This window comes from Gracilinanus agilis, chromosome 1, assembly GCF_016433145.1.
Source record: "Gracilinanus agilis isolate LMUSP501 chromosome 1, AgileGrace, whole genome shotgun sequence".
Classification (NCBI taxonomy): domain Eukaryota; kingdom Metazoa; phylum Chordata; class Mammalia; order Didelphimorphia; family Didelphidae; genus Gracilinanus; species Gracilinanus agilis.
In genome coordinates this window covers 99,764,516-99,784,981 of record NC_058130.1, presented here as the reverse complement: position 1 = coordinate 99,784,981, position 20,466 = coordinate 99,764,516, and the positions used below count along the sequence as shown (strand labels likewise).

Genomic DNA, 20,466 nt, shown 5'->3' with positions numbered 1-20,466 from the left:
AAAGCTTTTTATCCTATAAGATGTTAGAACAGCCTCCTCAGACTCTGAGGGAAAAAAGGTCCTAACAAAATTCCATCATTAGTTGGAGTCCAAACTCTCAATCCTTAGAACTATAAGTATATACTAATTCTCTGAGATTTTTCCCCCATAACTCAGAAGCAGGAAGATAGCTTTCATAGAGAAAAGCCTCACTTCCCATAGGGCTTTTGGGGTTTGGCAGCCTCAGAGCTGAACAGCCTCAGAGAAGAACAGATGAATTCCTCATTTGAGATTGTCAGATAGTGAACTGCTTCCCTCCCTCATTTCCTCTCCTTTTTCTTTCCCAGGCAGCGAAAGTTTAGTGCCTGATCTGCCTCTTTCCTTGGGTGATTGGTTTCATCATAGCATGGGGAGAGACAGGAACATGGGAAGTTTTGCCTCAAGGATTACTTGAGCATCAAAAGCCAACACATGCCCTACACAATCATGCTTTTTACACAAAGACATTCAACCCTCCCCTTGCATGCAAGAAAAGGGACCATGACCCTCGCGAAGGTGTTATACTCACCGCTACATGCCCTTCTTCATCACTGAGGAAATGCCTGACATCTCGGAGGGCTGCCTCTGCACACTGTCTGGGAAAGAGAAAATACCCATGAATACTCTGTTTGGATCTACATTAAAGGGGAAAAACCCTGCATTGTCAAAAATGGTTTCTCCAATCACTTAAATATTAATTAAAGCAAATTAGCAGATTTCACTGGAAATTCCTCTGACAAGAACAAATGTTCAAATATACAAAATAAAAGTAATTAACCAACCAATCTGAAAGCATTTATTAAGGGCCTATTATGAGTGACACATTGTGCCAAGGAATGAGTATACAAAGATGAAAGCTAAGCAGTTCCTTCCCTCAAAGAGCTTGCATTCTATGGCTAAACAAATTGTGGTATCTGTTGGTGATGGAATACTAAAAGGATTAAAAAGAATGTGCTAAAAGGAATAATGAACTGGAGGAATTCCATGTGAACTGGAATGACCTTCAGGAATTGATGCAGAGTGAAAGGAGCAGAACCAGGAGAACATTATACATAGAGACAGATACACTGTGCACAATCAAATGTAATGGACTTCTCCACTAGCAGCAATGCAATGATCCAAAACATTTCTGAGAGACTGAGAAAGAATGCTATCCACATTCAGAGAAAGAACTATGGGAGCAGAAACACAGAAGAAAAACAACTGCTTGGCCACATGGGTTGTTGGGGATATGATTGGGGATGTAGACTCTAAACAATCACCCTAGTGCAAATATCAATAATATGGAAATAGGTCTTGATCAATAACACATGTAAAACCCAGTGGAATTGCATGTTGGCTATGGGAGTGAGGTGGGAGGAGGGGAGGGAAAGAATATGAATCATGTAGCCATTGAAATTTTTTCATAATTAATCAATAAAATAAAATAAATTTAAAAAAGAGCTTGCATTCTATCAAGGAGACAAGTACATATGGCTATAGTAAAACTACATAGCCAATAGATACAGGGGAATGAGCCAGATTACCCTAGACAGACAGGTCATAGAGAAAAGTTCAGACAAAAGGTCTGAACTGAAGAAAGAAATGGCAAACATTCCAGCATCTTTGCCAAGAAAATGCCATGGACAATATTAAAATAACAAAAGATATGACCCTGGAAGATGAACCTCTCAGGTTGGAAGGTGTCTAACATACTCCTAGGGGAAGAGTAGAAGACAAGTAGCTCCAGAAAGAATGAAATAGCTGAGTCAAAGCTGAAAGGAAGCTGAGCTGTGGGTGTCAGGTGACAAAAAGAAAGTCTAGTGATGCAAGGGTTAATATACATAGGATCCTGGATTGTAAGATCTATGAACCAAAGCAAGCTAGATGTGGTCAAACAGAAGGAGGAAAGTTTTAACATCTACATCTTGGGTGTCGGCAAATTTAAATAAATGAGAATGGGTGAATTGAATTTAGGTATTTGTTACATATATGACCCTGGGCAAGAATCCTTTAGAAGAAATGAGTAGCCTTTATAGTCAATAAAAGCAGTACTGGGGTATAATCTCAAAAATCACAGAACAATATCTGTTCAAATCCAAGCCAACTATTCAACATCAGTCTCTGCTCCAATCATTGATGCCAAAGAGGCCAAAGTAGCTCAGTTCTATGAGAGCCTAAAACATTTTATAGAAAAAACACAAAAGAAGATGTCACATTCATCATAGAGGTTTGGAATGCTAACTTAAGAAATCAAAAGATAATTGGAATAATAGGCAAGTTTGGTCTTGGAGTACAAAAGGAAGCAGGGCAGAGACTAATAGCATTTTGTCAAGATGACTTGTTGGTCATAACAAAAACTCTTTTTCAATAACCCAAAAGTCAACCCTATACATGGACATCGCCAGATGGTCAATATCAAAATCAGATTGCTTATTGAAGAAAAGTAGGGAAAACCATCATTCCTGTGAAATGGAGGTAATGAACAGATTTAAGGGATTAGATCTGGTAGATAGGATGCCTTAAGAACTATGGACAGAGGTGTGTGATAATGTATAGGGAGGCAGCAACAAGAAACATCTCAAAGAAAAAGAGCAAGAAAGAAATGACTACTGAAAAGGATTTACAAACAGTTGAGGAAAGAAGGAAAAAGAAAAAGGGAAAGGGAAAGATACACCCAACTGAAGGCAGAATTTCAGAGAACAGCAAGCAGAGATAAGGCTTTCTGAAATGAGCAATGCAAAGAAATAAAAGAAAACAATAGAATGGGAAAGACAAGATCTTTTCAAGAAAATCAGAAATATCACAGCAAGGTTTCATGCAAAAATGGGGATAAAAGATAAAAATGGTATGAACTTTACAGAAATAGGAGTATCAGATCATCTTACTTGTCTCCTGAGGAACCTTGATACAGGTCAAGAAGAAAAGGTTAGAACCAAAGATTGAACTGGTTGATTTAAGATTGCAAAAGGAGTATGATAAGGCTATATATGGTCACCATATTTATTTAACTTACATGCAGAATACATCATTAGAAATGCCAGGATAGACAAATCAAAAGCTGGAATTAAGGTTGCCAGGAGAAATATCAATAATCTCAGGCATACAGATAATACCACTCTGAAAGTAAAGAAGCCTTTTGATGAGAGTGAAAGAAGAGAGTGTAAAAGCTAGCTTGTAGCTTAATATTAAAAAAATCAAGATCATGGCAATTGGTCCCATCACTTCCTGACAAAAAGAGGGAGAAGAAATGGAACTTGTGTCAGATTTAAGATTCTTGAGCTCAAAGATCACTGTAGATAGTGACTACAGTCATGAAATTCCTTGAAAAGAAAACTATGGCAAATTTAGACAGCATACTAAAAAGGACAGATATCACCTTGCCAACAAAGGTCCATATAGTCAACATTGTTTTTTCCAGTAGCAATGTATGGTTGTGAGAGTAGGACTATCTGGAAAGCCAAGTGCCACAGAACTGACACTTTTGAATTGTAGTTTTGGAGACTTTTGAGAGTCCCTTCGACAGTAAGGAGATTAAATCAGTTAATCCTTAAAGAAATTAATTCAGACTACTCACTGGAAGAACAAATATCAAAACCAAAGCTTATATACTTGAATCACATAATGAGAAGTTAGAACCCAATAGAAAAGATCCCATGTAGACTCGAAACGACCACACCAATGCAACTATCAATAATATGGAAATAAGTCTTGATCGATGACACATGTTAAAACCAGTGGAAATGCATGTCAGCCATGGGGGGGGGTGAAGGGGAAAGTAAAAACATGAATCATGTAACCATGGAAAATTTTTCTTAAAAAAAAAAAAAGATCCCAATGGTGGGAAGATTGAAGGCAAAAGGAAATGGAGATAGATAGTGTCACAGAAGTGATAAATATGAGCTTGGATGGACTTATGGGAGATAATGGAAGATAGAAGGGCCTGATGTGTGAGGGTCATGAAGAACTGGACATGCCTAAATTACAATAACAACACCTGTTGGGCAGTAAATAGGGGAGGAGGCACTAGCTGGTCAGAATAATGATTAGGAAAGGTCAGGAGGTGGCAGTTGGCCTGTGTTTTGAAGGAAATGAAAGACTCTAAGACACAGAAGTAAGGAGGAAAAATAAATTTTAGGCTTAGGGGAAAGTCAGTACAAAGATGGGATACGATGGTATGTGATATACGGAGAAAAGAAAAAAGCAAAAATAGATGAATATGATGAAGAAACAAAAGGTATCAATAATTCCTTTTTCATTTGAAAGAAAAAAAGAATTAGAATCCCTTGTAGGTCACCTTGCTTGTTACATATACTTTGTAAATTTGGACTGTATTTTATTGTTGGGTCTTTTTTTACAGGAGATGGCTAAATAGTAAATGATAAGAGTGCTGGGCCTGGAATCAGGATCAAATCTGTCAAATGAGCTGGAGAAGGAAATGGCAAACCACTTTAGCATCTTGCCAAGAAAAACCCCAAAGAGGATCATGAAAAGTTGGATATGAATAACAACAAATGAACAAAAGCTTTTACATCTTGCCCTTTTACAGAAGTTGTTTTTGTGGACCAATCTAGTTCCCCTAGTAAGTATAACTAAGAAGTAATAGGGCTTACAGAACATCCCAGAAAGGATCAGGAAATGCTAAATTCTGAAACAGGAACTATCATTGAGAAATATTGACCACCAGGGTTAAGATTTGTCACAATGGCTGATCTTACCCCATGTTATAAAGCTTGCTGTATGATCAAATATTAATTTATAAGAAGGGCTGTCATCTGCCATGAGAAAAGGTAGAAAAAGAAATTCTGGGAGAAACTGAGAATGAATATGGAAAAAAAAGAACCAAAGAGCTCTGATTTTAGTCAATCACTACCAGTTCCATTGATGAAAATACCCTAAGAGTGAAGACACTTAGTAGAAATTCCCATCAACATTCTAACACCTTTGTACTACTTCTGTTTACCAAGCATTCTGATTTTGCAATTTGGTATCCAAAGGGGACCTACCCACCAGTAGGGAGTGCCTTATGGCAGAATCCTGCAATTGGTTCTCCTGCTGGGAGTATTGTCCACTGGAAATAAATAAATCTGGCTCACCAACAATAAGACAAGGGTGGATAACTCATATTTCTAGAACATCTAACAAATTGCTTTCTTCTGCATCTATTGAAATAATAATGAGAATCTTGTTAGTTTGGTTATTGATATGGTCAGATATACTGATAGTTTTCCTAATATTAAAACAGCCCTGCATTTTTGGTATGAACTTCACTCAGCTATAGTGAATGATCCTTGTGATATATTGCTATAGTCTCCTTGCCAGTATTTTAGTTAACATTTTTACATCTATATTCATTAATGAAATTGACTTATCACTTTCTTTCTCTGCTTTTGCTCTTCCTGGTTTAGGTAACAGTATTATATTCATGTCATAAGAAGAATTTGGTAGGACTCTTTCTTCGCCTTTTCCCCCAAATAATTTATATAGTACTGGAATTACTTGTTCTTTAAATGTTTGATAGAATTCACTTGTGAATCCATCTGGCCTTGGGGAGCTCTTAGAGAGCTCACTGATGGTTTGTTCAATTTCTTTTTCTGAGATAGAATTATTTAAGTATTCTCTTTCCTTTTTTGTTAATCTGGAAAATTTATATTTTTGTAAATATCCATCCATTTCACTTATATAGTCAGATTTATTGACATATAACTGGGCAAAATACTCCTAATGATTGCTTGAACTTCCTCTTTGTTGGTAGTGAATCCATACTTTTCATTTTTAATACTGGTTATTTGATTTTCTTCTTTACTCTTTTCAATCAAACTGACCAATGCTTTATTTTATTTGTATTTTTTTAAATAAAAGCAACTCCTAGTCTTATTTATATAGTTCAATGGTTCTCTTACTTTAAATTTTTTAATTTCTCCTTTAATTTCTAGGATTTCCAATTTGGTCTTTAATTAGGGAGTTAAAATTTTTTTTTAGTTGCACACCTAATTCATTGGTTTGCTTTTTCTCTAAGTTACTGATGTAAGCATTTAGAGATAAAATTTCCCTTAAGTACTAATTTGGCTGTATCCCATAAATTTTGATATGCTGTCTCCTCATTGTCATTCTCTGAAATCAGTGATTATTTCTATGATTTGTTCTTTCACTTAGCCCCTTTATAGAATTAGATTACTTAGTTTCCAATTAATTTTTGATTTGTCTTTTCATGGACCCTTATTGGTTATAATTTTATTCTTTTTTGATCTGAAAAGGATGCATTTATTATTTCTGCATTTGGTGGTGAAGCTTTTATGCCCTAATACATGGTCAGTTTTTGTTTACATACCATGAACTGCTAAAAAGAGTATATTTCTTTCTATTCCCATTCAATTTTCTCCAGAGATCTATTAAATTTAACTTTTCTAAAATTTCATTCACTTCCTTCACTTCTTGGTTTTTTATTTTTTGGTCTGATTTATTTAGATAAGAGAGAGGAAATGTTGAAGTTCCCTACTATTATAGTTTTACTGTCTATTTCCTCTTGAAGCTCAATTAATTTCTCTTTTTAAAATTTGGAGGCTATCTGGTATGGAGGTACCATCTGGTACATATATGTTAGTATTGTTATTTACTTCATTGTCTATGGTACCTTTTATCAAGATAAAATTTCCTTCCTTATCTCTTTTATTAGATCTATCTTTGCTTTAGCTTCTCTCCCCCTACCCCATAGTAGAAGATGCAGAAACAAACATTTTATAGATTCCTAATGCAAGATCCCCATCCCCTCTGATACCCATATCTGGGGGCTGAACTTATAATCTAGGCGTGAAAGTCTGCCCAATTAGAACACATTAAGAGCTTCTACCAGGGAAGGGGAGGTTATGGAGAGATTTTGCTTTAGCTTCTTGTTTGAGATTATTTTTGCTTCTCCTGCCTTTTTTTTAATTCCAGCTGAAGCACAATAGATTCTGCACCATTCCCTTATTTTTACTCTGTGTATATCTATCTGACTCAAATGTGTTTCTTGTAAAAAATGTATCACAAGATTCTGCTTTTTAATCTACTCTGCTATGAACTATTTTATGGGTGAATTCATCTTATCACATTCAGTTATGAAGACCAACTGTATTCCTCTCCATCTTATTTCTCCTTTTCATCCTGTTCTTTCTCTCTCACTCTGTCCCTCCTCACAAATGATTTCTTTTAATCACCCTCTGCCCCCAATTTCTCCTTCCTTCTATTAACCCCCTATATCTTATTCCCCTCCTACTTCTCTATAGGGTAAGATAAGATTCTATACCTAAATGAGTATGGTTCTTATTCCTCTCTAAGCTAATTCCTATGACAGTAAGGTTTAAGCATTGCAACTCACCATCATCATCCTCCCCTTCACTGTAATAATTTTTTCATACCTCTTTAAATGAGATAATTTACTCCATTATAGCTCTCTTTTCCCTTTTCTCTTGGTGCAATTCTCTTTTTCATCACTTTTTTTGCATATTATGTCATCCTAATTAGCTTTCTCCTGACCTTCTATGTATACTTTTTCTAACTGTTCTAATACTGATAAAAATTTAAGTTACAAATATTATGTTTCCATGTAAGATAATAAAAAGTTTGACCTTATTGAATCCCTTAAATTTTTTCTTTCCTACTTACATTTTTACACTTCTTAAGTTTTGTATTTGAATATCAAACTTTCTGTTTATGTCTGGCTTTTTCATCAGGAATGCTTGAAAATTTTCCCTTTTATTAAATGATCATTCCCCCCCCCCGAAAGAATATATTTAGTTTTGCTGGAAAAGTGATTCTGGATTCTAAATCTAGTTCCTTTGACTTATGGAATATCATATTCCAAGTCTTTCAATTCTTTAATGTGGAAGCTGCTAAGTCCTATGTAATCCTGATTGTGGCTCCATGATATCTTAATTGTTTCTTTATGGATAGCTGCAGTATTTTCTCCTTGGCCTGGGATCTCTTGAATTTGGCTATACTATTTCTAGGTCATTTGGGAATTTATTTCAGGAGGTGAACAGTGGATTCTTTCCATTTCTATTTTATTCTCATTCAAGAACATCAGAGAAGTTTTCTTTGATAATTGCTTGTAATACGATGTCTAGGCTTTTTTTTTTTAAATCATGCCTTTGAGGTAATTCAATAATCCTTAAATTGTCTCTCCTGGATCTATTTTCCATATCTGTTGCTTTTTTTTCTCAATGAGAAAAAATGTTTTCTTCTATTTTTTTCATTCTTTTGATTTTGTTTATTGTTTCTAGATGTCTTACAAAGTCATTAGTTTCCACTTGTCCAATTCTAATTTTGAAGAGATGATTTCCTTTTGTGAGCTTTTGAACCTCCTTTTTCATTTGACCATTTTTGCTTTGCATTGCTTTTATTTCTCTTTTTCATTTTTCCTCTACCTCTCTTAACTTTTAAAATCCTTTTTGAGTTCTTCCAGAGCCTAACCCTAATTCACATTTTCCTTTGAAGTTTTTCATGTGGCTGCTTTCATCTGACTGTCCCCTCTTGAGTCTATGCCTTGTTCTTCTTTGTCACCATGATAATTTTTCTATGGTTAGGTGTTTGTTTTTTGCTTATTCCTATTTCCAGTCTTTTTCTTGACTTTTACTTTTATCTCAAAGGTAAATTTCAGGGTAGAGAAGGCACTCTCTTAAAGTTCATTTTTTTTCTTGCTGCTATCCTCAATTCTAGTTCTGGGTTTCTGCAAGTTTCAGTTCTTCCAAGGTAGAATGATGCTTTGAGGGTAGGAGTTCTGAAAGTCATTTACCTTTCCTGATTCAGTCTCTCCCCGGAACTGCTGATGGCTTGTAGGGCTCAGAACACTGTGAGAAACCTTATGCTGGGGCTCAGGGTCAACCTTCAGGCTTGGGAAAGAGCTTCAAGCCTCACTCTGGGCTTCCATAGGTCAAGTGCAACATAGACTGTCTTGCACTAGGGTTCAGGTTTCACTGCAGTTTTCACCAAGGGCTTGGAACTGCAAGGAGTGGCATGGGGCGCTCTGCTGTGGGTCTCAGGGTCTTGGAGTTGGCTTGGGCCCAAGTTCAGAACCTGGAACAGATATGTGTGTGTGGCTTCCTGTTGGCTTGTGCCAATAATCCTTTCTGTGAGCTATGAGGCCTTGTGGGCTGTGCTCTCTTCTTACCTCAGTGAACTAGGCCCTCTCTGACTAGCTTCCAAGTTGTTTTCTGTAGAAAAACTGATTCACTCTGTCCCCTTGTTGGTTCTCCTGGTACTCCAGGATTCATTCTGAAGTGTTATTTTATGGTTGGTTAGAGAAGATTCTCACAGCAGATTGAGTTTTCTCTGTATCTACTTCCCATCCTGACTTCACCAGCAAATTGCTTTCTTTACAATAAGCCCATCAGTTCTATCTTTACAGACTAAGAAACCGTGGCTCAGGGTATTCAAGTGATTTGTTTATGAACATATAACTAATAAAAATGTGGCCAGCATTCAGTCTTCTGATTTCAACTTCAGTGCTCAGTTCTGCTAACCCATTCTTTGGGGGAGAAGGTTTGTAGGCATTAGTTCCCCACAACCTGATCACCTCTGAGTGAGTGGATGGTGAAAATCAACATTTTGAACTTGGAGTTCTGGATAGCAGATCCTGCCCTAAAGTAAAGTATTTTCCCCAGGATCCACCTCAACTCTATCTTGTGGGGTTCACCACTCTGGGAGTCAAGACTAAGCAGCTACCTGACCTGTGTCTCCAGACCATCTCTACTGTGATAAGCAACTTGGTATTCATTAGATGTTTATGCTATTTCCCTATTAAGTAAAAGTTTAACTGAAGTGCTTTTGTATGTAATTTTATAGAGTTCAGCCAGCTATCCTATATGTTTAAGGCCTTTAAAATGAGAATTTGTTGACTTCTAGACCAGAGGTCTCCATTTTTTTTATTTGTTCGACCACTCTCAATATGCCTATATTTATTTATCTATAAAACTGAGTACATTATAAGATTTAAACACAAAAAAGAAACATTTAAGAAGAATAAAATAACATTTGATCCTGGGGCGCCAATGGAGTTTACTGGGTAGGTGAGTGATATGATCAGACTTATGCTTTAGGAAAGTCACTTTTGTAGTTGTATGGAAAATAGGCAGGACAGGGGAACCTCTAAAGGGAGGGAGACCAAGTAAGAGCCTATATAGACCCTACAGTTTTGGTGGTGCCATTCAAAGGCAGTGTGTGAAGTGTGAGAAATTGGGTGGGATGGGAGGGATTAGGAGTAGGAGGAGGATAGCATGTGGAATCTCTGAACTGCAGCAACATTTTTTGTTCCTGCTTCTCTGGTACAACTCACTCTGGAGATGAGGGGATGAGTACGTTGGAGGTGAGGGATATGGGAATTACAGCAGATTTCATCTTGACATTGTGAGAGCCCACGAGGTACTTCTGCCCTAAAGGGCTAACCTCTGGCTCGGAAGAGAAGTGGATAGGAATTTATCTAAGAAGGAAGAAGTGAAGCAGAGGAGTATTTGAGGACAAGGACACATAAGATTATACTGGAGACAAGTACCATGATTAGCCACCCCAAGGCAGGTGGGGTGAAATCTGACCTCTGGCTATCAGAGTGCGACCCAATACCCTTCCAGGTCAGGCTTCCCCCCATGGGATACCGGCCATCACTTTGGGGACTGCTGTTCTGGACAACACTTCTACTGTTAGTGTTAAATAATTTTCATCTTTATCATTTTGCCTGGATATTTGTTACTAACTAAAGTTAAATTACTATTAAATAAACAATTATTACATTGTTATTAGGAAAAAGGCCATTTTGGCCTGGATGAATTATGTTTATACAACTTGAACTTCATGTTCTTGCCTCTGTACTCACTAGAGATAAAGCATGAAAACATTTGTTGGGGACTTTAATTGGTCTTAGAATGTTGCATATGCCTCAAAAAAATATGTTTTATCTTAGGACAGTGACCTGTCTTTTAAAAGATCTGCTTCCTTGTAGTTTTGTTCCCAAAGTTATCTTGATTTCTTTGATCTTAATGGAGCATTTAATTCTGGTAGAGCTGGCTTTTTAAGTTTTGAAAAACAGGGAGTCTCTAGAAGCTTAAAGTTTCCTCCTCTTCCACTTTAAGAATACATATTAGGATTAATGGCATGAAAAAGACATATTATACCTTCATTTTTCATTGTGATTTTGCTTTTTATTTATTACTGGTTGCTTTTTATTGCTATAAGCCTGAGTTCATCTCTGGTTTCCATGACTTTTATTAATGTAGCTTCCATTTTCCATATTGTAATATTCCTTTTACTCTGGCTCAGATGTAAATGAACAAGCGCTTTATTCTTTTTTTTTTTTTTAAACCCTTACCTTCCAACTTGTAGTCAATACCGTGTATTGGCTCCAAGGCAGAAGAGTGGTAAGGGTAGGCAATGGGAGTCAAGTGACTTGCCCAGGGTCACACAGTTGGGAAATGTCTGAGGTCAGATTTGAACCTAGGACCTCCCATCTCTAGGCCTGGCTCTCAATCCATTGAGCTACCCAGCTGCCCCCCAAGTGCTTTATTCTTGATGATATATATTTTTTTTGGCCATGCAGAAATTTATTTTGCCTCACTGGACGTATTTGTTATGAGAGTTTTATTTTAATTTCTTTCATTCAATGGAGGTAAAGTGAAAGAGATAAAAAATAAGTGTGTGTTAATTGAAAAAATAAAAAATAAAAAAAATTTTAGACATTGACCATGCAGGATATGTTTCTGCAGAATAAGGGGGTCAAGAAGTCTATCTCCTACCGTCTACACCAGACCATATGACCTCCCCCCACCTTTGCAAAGCAAAGGTGTGTTTATCTGCTCTATATCCTTTGTATGGAAAAGCTAGGTGCTACTATACCTGGTTGTACAGCCTTGTTGAGGTAGGTAAAAGTAAATTGCCTTTTGTAAGTGTTCAATGACTTATGAGTGCCTCATTTTATCCCCAAGTTGAACCTGACCTGAGAGCCACTCTAAAATAAAGATTTATGCATTTGTTTAGTCAAACCATCAGGTGATTCCCCAAATCAATTTAGTTAACTCTCTTTCTCTTGTTCAATTCTGGACTTGGCTCACTGTTCACAAAGAATGGAAAAGGAAAGAAGACTGGATGACCCTGCCCTAAAGAATGGTTGCCCTGTTTCCCAGACTCTCTTGGTCACTCTCTTCCATACTCTCTTGCACATTATCCTCATGAACCTCTAAAAAGATGGACCAGTTTGATATTTGCCAAGACTGAGAGACCAACTCTATGAGCTACCCATCCTACCATCAATCACTGTCACTCTTCATCCATTTGGCTTTCCTTATGTGAATAATTAAATCAAATGACTTTAAATGACTATGGCTCTCATTTAGGAGGCTTTGTAATGTAGTACAATCAGTACAAATTCATCTGCAAAGAGAAGCATGTGGAGAACTTCATTATCTATAGCAAGAATTCTTAACCTTTTTCTAAATCATACAGACAATTTTTTGCAGACTGGTGAAACTGATAAAATCATTCTCAAAATGAAACTTTTAAATTAAATAAAAAGAATTACAAGGGAAGCCAATTATATTAAAGTAGCTAGCAAAATATTTTTTAAAAAACAAGTTCATGAATCCCAAGTTAATGAACCCCTGATATATAGGGGATTCCTTTTTCACTGTGATAAAGGTAAGTCTGTAAGGTAGCATTTTTGCTATAGTTTAATAAAAAAGTTCTTATAGTTAGCAAATAATAAGCACAATGGAACCTTGTATTCTTTATTATTTCAGCCAAGTGTGTGATAATAAAAGATGGAGCTGGGGCACCTGTGTGGCTCAGTGAATAAAGCCAGCCCTGGAGGCAGGAGGTCCTGGGTTCAGATTTGACCTCAGATACTTCCTAGCTGCCTGATCCTGGGCAAGTCACTTAAACTCCATTGATTAGCCCTTGCTGTTCTTCTGCCTTGGAAGTGATACTTAATATTAACTCTAAGAGAGAAGGTAAGGTTTTTTAAGAAAGAAAAAGAAAACTGGAAAGCAACAGACTCAATGGCTGCTAAGGTCACGTCCAGCCCTAAAACTATGTTCCTATGGCCTGAAAAACCTCAGTTGGAGGTGGGGGTAGGGATGCCGGGAATGGTGCCTTCCATCCTGGTCAGGTCCTTTTGTAATAGATGGTGGTAAAAATGGCTTCTTGCCTAGCCCTTACTACTCTTCTGCCTTGGGAATGATACTTGGTATTAATTCTAAGACAAAAGGTTTTTTAAAAAATGTGGCATATTAGGAAATATTGTTGGTGAAAGCCTGCCAGTTCCCTTTTCAAACCTTCACCAAGAATGCCCTATCTGTATGGGAAGATTATTTTCACAAAAAAATATTAATGATGCCAAGCTTCTCATCTTTTTATTAACAAGATTCTTCAGTTGGTGTTGCTCTGTAGCTATAGGTCATGCGATACCATGGTCTTCAAAGAATTAAAGGTCACAAGAGATCAATGCATGAACAGACTGACAACTTACTGATGAAGAACAGCCCAGAAAACAAGAACTGGGGTAAGAAATGATGGATCAGTCATGCAACAAGAGCAAGATGACAGGACTCTCTCACCTTAACACCAAATCAAAGGTGAATTTTAGGAATCTTCCTAGCAAGCCTAGCCCTTGCTCCTCTTTCTCAATCTTCCACTAGGAAAAAAAAAGCCTTTAACTTACTTTCTGATTTTCAAGCCTTCTTCATTATCTGGAAGAAAGAACTCAAAAGATCTATATGTCTTCATCAGGTCTCGACGATACTGGCCAACGTTAAATTCTGAAATGAAAAAGAAAGTCTCAAAACAGTAGGGCAAGTGGAAGTTCTCAGAAGCGCTTTGACTGACCACCTCACCCCACTGTATAGGACTCAGCCCCTCCTTGGAGGCAGGTGTTGTGAGGAAGATTAGTTAGTAATTAATTAAGTATTAAGGTTGACCTAGCAGGAAGGGCTGGAGCATTCCAAGATGGAATGAAGGAGCAGGAAGTGGGCTTGTGCCCTGAGCGAGACTCCATTAGTGGTTGGCACAAACTGTTGCTAGTCCTGGGAGATCTCAGACATACATCCTGATTTCCCTGGGATCCTGAGTGGTGGTGGCATCTAGCAGGTGGACAAGAACTACAGAGCAGCACCAAGGGGAGGAGGAGTTTGGGATCTGGTGGAGAGCATCTCAAGCCCGCTCTCTCTACTTGGATACCTTGGACCACCTTGGCTTTTGCCATCCTGAGATCATCTGTGAATTACCCATGAGAAACCCTCAAAGCCACCCACAGGTCCTTTAGCTGTGCTGGTCAAACCTGACTGGAACCAGGTTTGAAGCAGCCTCCCAGAGACTCCATTACTGCTCCTTTGGGCTCTGCCTCCTTAGATCACTAAGATTAGAGTAGAGAAGTCCTCCCCTTGCCCTGTGGTTTTGCCTTTTAGGTTTTAGAGTAGAATTCCCTATCCCACCTTTATTTAGTTGAACATAATTAAAACTGTTAAAACCTTTTACCTTGCCTGCTGATTTCAAAGATTCTGGTCTAGTGGTGAGCTGGCTGACAGTTGGCCAACAGCCATTCTTGTCAGTTAGGAGCAGCTTAGCTGTGTATTCTGGTCTCCCTATCCTGGTCCTATCTCTCCTTCAACCCAGTGTGTGTACCCACAACCATTTAGATTATATTTTAACATCCCTGGTGCCCATCTTTTTTACACAGGGTCTGCATTGCCTCCTCCAGGATGTCCACCTGGCTCACTGAAGGTGTCTATATGGACCACAGGCTCTTGAGTATAGGAGAATCATGGCTCTAATCAGGGCCACAGGGCAGGGGCCTGTTCCAGCTTACCCCAAATCAGCAGAGACATTTCTCCATGACTCAGAACCATGCAGGTCTGACCCTCACACCAGGGACCAGGATGTGTGTATTCCAAATTTCATACTCTGTCCCCCAACCCCAGCCTGGCACCCTTCAGTGTTCTCAACTCTAGGATCCCCCAAAGCAACTTATGATTCACAGTCAAAGCCTCCAGGTGTGAAACATTTCCCAAGGAACAATGATGCCTCCCAACCCTTCTGAACACCAAGACCAAGAAGGTGCCTAGACTTGTCTAGACCTAAAGGATAAATCCAGGACACGGTATGTCCACCATCCAGGAAGTCTTCCCCCTGAAGGTTTTCAAGGGCCTCTTTGCAGGATCCTGCATGAGGGCAGGGCACTTTGTCAGTATGTCTGATACTGTCATGGTGGACGGGTGGATTAGCCATTAGAGTTCCAAGCCTAGTTTGTAAACAATGACGTAGTGCAGGAATTTTAGCTCTGGCCTACAGCTTTGACTTCTAATACATTTAGAAGAAAATTATTTTCCTAATAAAATGGAAAGTTTCCAGAAGTGTTCCCCTTGTGTCTCATCATGTTACAGAATAACTTTGGGTTCCCGCCAGCCAACCTAAATATGGAGAAACTTCTCAGAAGCTTGGCCTCTAAGCAATGAAGCAACCTGCCTGGGAGGTTTCCAGCTTATGAATGGAGGAAGTAAGTCTACCCAGGAACCCACGAACCTTTCGGAGGCCCTTGGTTTCAAGATGGTCCTAGGGAAGACTTAGAAGCGAATGTCTGAGTTTTCACAACCTGATCCTTGTGATGACCCAAACCCTGAGACCGTCAGCCCCCTGGCTGACAACTAAGCCCGACAAGATCGTCCAGATGGGGAGCTGCTTCCTCTGAGAAGCGCCAATAATGAGAGTCCAGCTCAGAGAGGGGAGAAGACATTCGGCGAGGCTTCCCCGGCCCTTACCTCGGGTTGGGACACCAATCCAGTTTAAGTAGCGTGTCAGCTTCTTGGAGATATAGGTCTTCCCTCTAGCTGGCAGGCCCACCATGACGATCAGCGTGGGGCAATTAGTGACACAGACTGAAAGACAGACAGACAGATGGTCAGTGTCTCTTCTTGCCACAGGAAGGAAGCTTTGGGGTCACAGGCTAGAACAGCCTTAGTCTTTCACGCCCACTGAGGGCCCTTCCTAGCATGTCCCCATGTATGTCCACCTGGTGTATACACAGTAACATTTACATTTTGTCTTTCAATCCTGTGCACCCAACACTGAGAGGCCCCCACATCATCAACAGATTAAACCTAAAGAAGCAAATAATAGGTCAAGAACCCAAGTGTCCCTTGGTCACCAAGATCCTATTAAGGTTGGCCGGGCAGGAAAAGCCACTGTATCAGGGTGCCCTTCCTCATTGCTTTCCTCCAACCTTCCCTAACTTGGCAACCCATCAGGACAGTGGGCTGGGAAAAGCAACATGGCTGCTCATACCCCTTGGATACACTCCAAGTCACTAACCTTACTCCCTTCTCATTTTTTCCCTTCCTCTCTCCTCTCTCCCTCTCTAGCCTTGTGGATGCTGATGTTGGATGTTGCTTTAACTTTGCATGAAGTGTCAGGGTGGCCTTCCCAACAAGACTTACTTCCCCAAATCCCATTCAATATGCCAAACCCTTGATTTGAAAATTTTTATTTAATTAATTGATTTGGAATATTTTTCCATGGTTACCTGATTCATGTTCTTTTCCTCTCACCCCCCTCCCATAGCCAATGAGCAATTTCACTGGGTTTTACATATGTCAAGTATGCCAAACTCTTGAGAGCTGCCTCTAGAAGTCTTCACTTTTCACCGTAAGCTCTTCAGTTCCCACTTATTTAGGTCTTTCTCCTGAGCCTTGAACCAGAGGAAATTCCTCTCTCTGGGCCTAAGGGACTGAAACTAGATATTCTCAAGGATTCTCCTTGCCATTGGTGACTTCCGAGGAATTATCTTTTCCAAGGAGCTCCTTACAGATAGGCACAGGCCAGGCTACCTCCCCAGCATAGGCCAAAGCCTCTTCTTCCTCAGAGGTGTGGTGCAAGGCAAATAACACTGGCCTAGAGACCAGGAAATGTAGGCATTCATCCAGGCTTTGTCATTAACTCCCTAAGAAAAGGGGGGGGGGGGGGAGCAGAGAAATCCCTTCCCAGGGCCTCAAGGTTTCTTTCTTTCTTTTTTTGGTAACTTGCTTGGCTAGATAAGACAATCCCTCAGGCTCTGAAGAGCTATAAGCCATTAGGGCCCTTATGCTTCCCTTGGGTTCCCTCACCAGTTCCCTTGGCTGCTCTCCTAGCCAAAAGCAGCAGTTGTTCCATCCTTTTCTTTGGGTTTGGGGGTGGAGTGGAGACACTAGGAGGGCCCCCTGGGCAGCACTTGCTCCATCATGGTCAGGGAGAACCACTTGCTCCACCAGAAGCAGAGCATAAACTACTCATAAGGCTTGCAAAAAAAAAAAAAAATGCCACAACTGACTCCGGAGGAAGAAAAACAAGTTAAGCAATGAATGGCCTTCTGGGGCCAAATGGTGAAAGCCTTGAACTAGGGGGAGGGAATGAAGACTCTATTCTCCAAGCATAAAGACTGCATTTCTGTCTCAGCTTTTCTGGAAGCAAAGAATGAACGATTACACCGTTTCTCCAGCCCCTAATCAGTGAATTAAATACCTACCCACCCCCCTCAGCCCCCATCCATTAGTTCACAGAGCACTTCTCAGGCTGGTCAAGCAGTTTTAATACATTATCTCATGCAATCCTCCATGACACAGTAGAGAGAAGACTCAATCTGGAACTGGAACCTGGGTTGTAATTCTGACTTTGTTAATACTTAACAACCAGTGTGACCTTGGATAAGCACAAACTTTCTGAGCCCATCCTTTCATCCGTAAAATAAGGGAGTTGGCCTTGATGAGCTCTAGGGTCCCTTCTCATTCTAAACTGAGAAGCCTATGAACTAGGCCCTCCAGCTACCAGATCTTGATTTTACCAGTGAGGAAATCATCAGGTTTCAGATGATCAACAGAAACAGCCAGTCATTTGCTCATAGAGAGTTGAGAAATGGGATTAGAGCTAGAAAGCTCGTTCATACCTTTCATTGGAAGACAAGCAAACGACTCTGAGATGCTGTTAAGCCACATTCACACAATATAATTCAGACAAATATTGATTAAGCACTTTCTGAGCCCAGAGAACTATGCAAGGCACTGGAAGAGATTCAGAGTTTAGATAAGATAGTTCCTGTCCTTATGGTGCTTAATGAGGTCAACTCTTATCACACAATATTACACACAAACAGTGCAGACTTACAAAGCATGGTGATGTATGAGATCTGAGGGGAAGGACTATTATAGATGGGGATAGATGTGAGGAAATGATGGAGGGTTATTTTGGTGAGCTTTCAAATTTGGATACAAATATCTGGGCAGTGAGGTGGTACAGTGGAGAGAGGGCTGGGCCTGAAGTTGGGAAGACTCAGCTCTGTGAGTTCAAATCTGGCCTCAGACACCTATTAGTTCTGTGACATAGGCAAGTCATTCAACCCTGTTTGCTTCAGTTTCTTTCCTCATCTCCACTCCGGTATCTCTGCCAAGAAAACCTAAAATGGGGTCACTGAGACAAACTGAAAAATGACAAGAAGAATATATTGAAAAGGCAGAAGAAAGGACATTTTAGGCAAAAGGAATAATGTGAGCAAAAGTATAAAAGTCTATGAGAATATAAGGGAAATTAGGTGCAGGCAGCAGTTGTCCAGTTTGGTTAGACTGTAGGATTAAGATAGAAGGCTGGAAACTGGGGTGGTGTCAGATTGGAGGGCACTGAATGTCAGGCTAAGAATGTTGGGCTTTACCACACAATGGGAGAACATTGAAGTTTTTTGAGCAAAGGACTGACATGGCCAGAACACTGCATGAGGAATATTAGTCTGGCAGCATGGGAAAGTCTGATGAGGGGAAGGAGAATAGAAAACAGATAGCTGTAAGGAACAGTTCTGGTAGGTGGTAATGAGGGCAATGACTCCAACTCCTCTTCCTCCTCCTAGTTAACATTTATATAGTGCTTACTTTGAGCTGGGCACTGTGCTAAGTGCTTTACAATTATTATATCATTTGGTCTTCACAACAACCCTGAGGGGTATGTGCTATTATTATTCCCATTTTAAGATGAGGAAACTAAGGCAGAGGTTAAAAGGGACTTGTGCAAGATCACAGAGTTAGTGTTGGAAGTCACATTTGAACTCTCGGGTCTTCCTAAAATCCTGGCAGCTTGGTGTTGTAGTGGGTAGAACACTGGGCTTGGGATCAGAAAGACTCATCTACATTCATTTGAATCATGCCTCAGACATTGTGTGCCTCTGGGCAAGTCATTTAACCCTGTTTGCCTCGGTTTCCTCATCTGAAAAATGAGCTAGAGAAGGAAATGGCCAACTACTCCAGTATCTTTGCCAAGAAGACCCCAAATGGGGTCACCAAGAATCAGGCACAACTGAACAACAACTTCCTGACTCCAAGCCCTGTGCTCTGTCTACAGTCATTTATATGCGTAGCTATACTAGAGCAGTGTCAATTAAAATAAAATGTAAGAAAAGCTACAGAAGATGTTTCAGGCCTTGGAAATTTGTCTGGTCATGAAAAGGGAGGGAGAGGAAAAAATTACCAATAAATGGTAGGTGCCACTGTCAGGAAAAGTAAAGGGAGAAGTAATAGTTTTTAGAACAAAGATAAGAAAACTTGGGTTTGGGATGTGTTGAATCTGAAATGACAAGATAGCATTCCAGTGGAGGTGTCTGCTATGCATCTGGAGAAGCAGTTCTGGAGAAAACAGGATGTATGCATGTGACAATTATTAGTGAATAAGCCTTTGGGATTAAAAGTATTGCCAAGGGAAAGAGTGAAGAGAGAGGAGAAAAGAGAGCTAAGGACAGATGCTGAGGGAAAATATACATTAAAAGGATTTGGAAGAGACCTTAGAGGCCACCAATCAACTTCCTCATTTTAAAGATGGGGAAATTGAGGGATAGTTTAAGTAACTTGCCCAGGGTTACACAGCTAGTAAAATATTTGTCTTAAGAAAGATTTGAACTCTGGTTCTCCTGAGCCCAAATCCTAGGGATGTTAAGATAAATTCCCACTCTATCCTTCCCTCCCCATCTGAGCAATTCTGTAAACCTGATGTCATTATTCAAACCCCATTCCTGGTTCCTCCTCTTCCTATTCCCATATTCAAATTCCTCTCAGTCCGGACCCCTCTAACATCCCACTCTAGAGTTAACCATCCTTTGCAATGTGCTCTTTGGAATGCTTGTTCCATAGGTAACAAATTTGTTCTTATCTTAAACTTTTTTGTTTCCTGCTTCCTTCTATCATCTTAAACATTCTTTTTAAATGTTTCTCTTTAGTTCCAAATGTTCTACTTTCCTCCATCTTCTCCCTCATCCATTGAGAAGGCAAGAAGCATAATAGCCATTATATACATGTCTTTCCATCTTGTTGAATTCACTGAAACCTGGCTTCTTCCTGATAAAATGGCTTCCCTGGACAGCCTTTTCAGCACTGGTTGTACTTTCACTCATACCTTGACTCACTGGTCAGAGGTAGGAGTGTTAGAATGGCTCTCCAAAGCCACTTCTAG

The 20,466-nt window shown here is 39.6% G+C and overlaps 1 protein-coding gene across 2 annotated transcripts in view; it reads right to left on the bottom strand.

Annotated features, from left to right (window-relative positions):
* Positions 1-20,466, bottom strand: part of PFKFB4 (6-phosphofructo-2-kinase/fructose-2,6-biphosphatase 4) — a 66,836-nt gene that overhangs the window by 30,410 nt on the left and 15,960 nt on the right. For both annotated transcript variants that reach the window (XM_044683936.1, XM_044684001.1), the window contains exons 2-4: positions 15,771-15,887; positions 13,679-13,775; positions 548-614 (exon numbers count right to left, since the gene is read on the bottom strand). In XM_044683936.1, the coding sequence (XP_044539871.1) occupies positions 548-614; positions 13,679-13,775; positions 15,771-15,887 (281 nt within the window). The remainder of the gene's footprint in view (positions 1-547; positions 615-13,678; positions 13,776-15,770; positions 15,888-20,466) is intronic.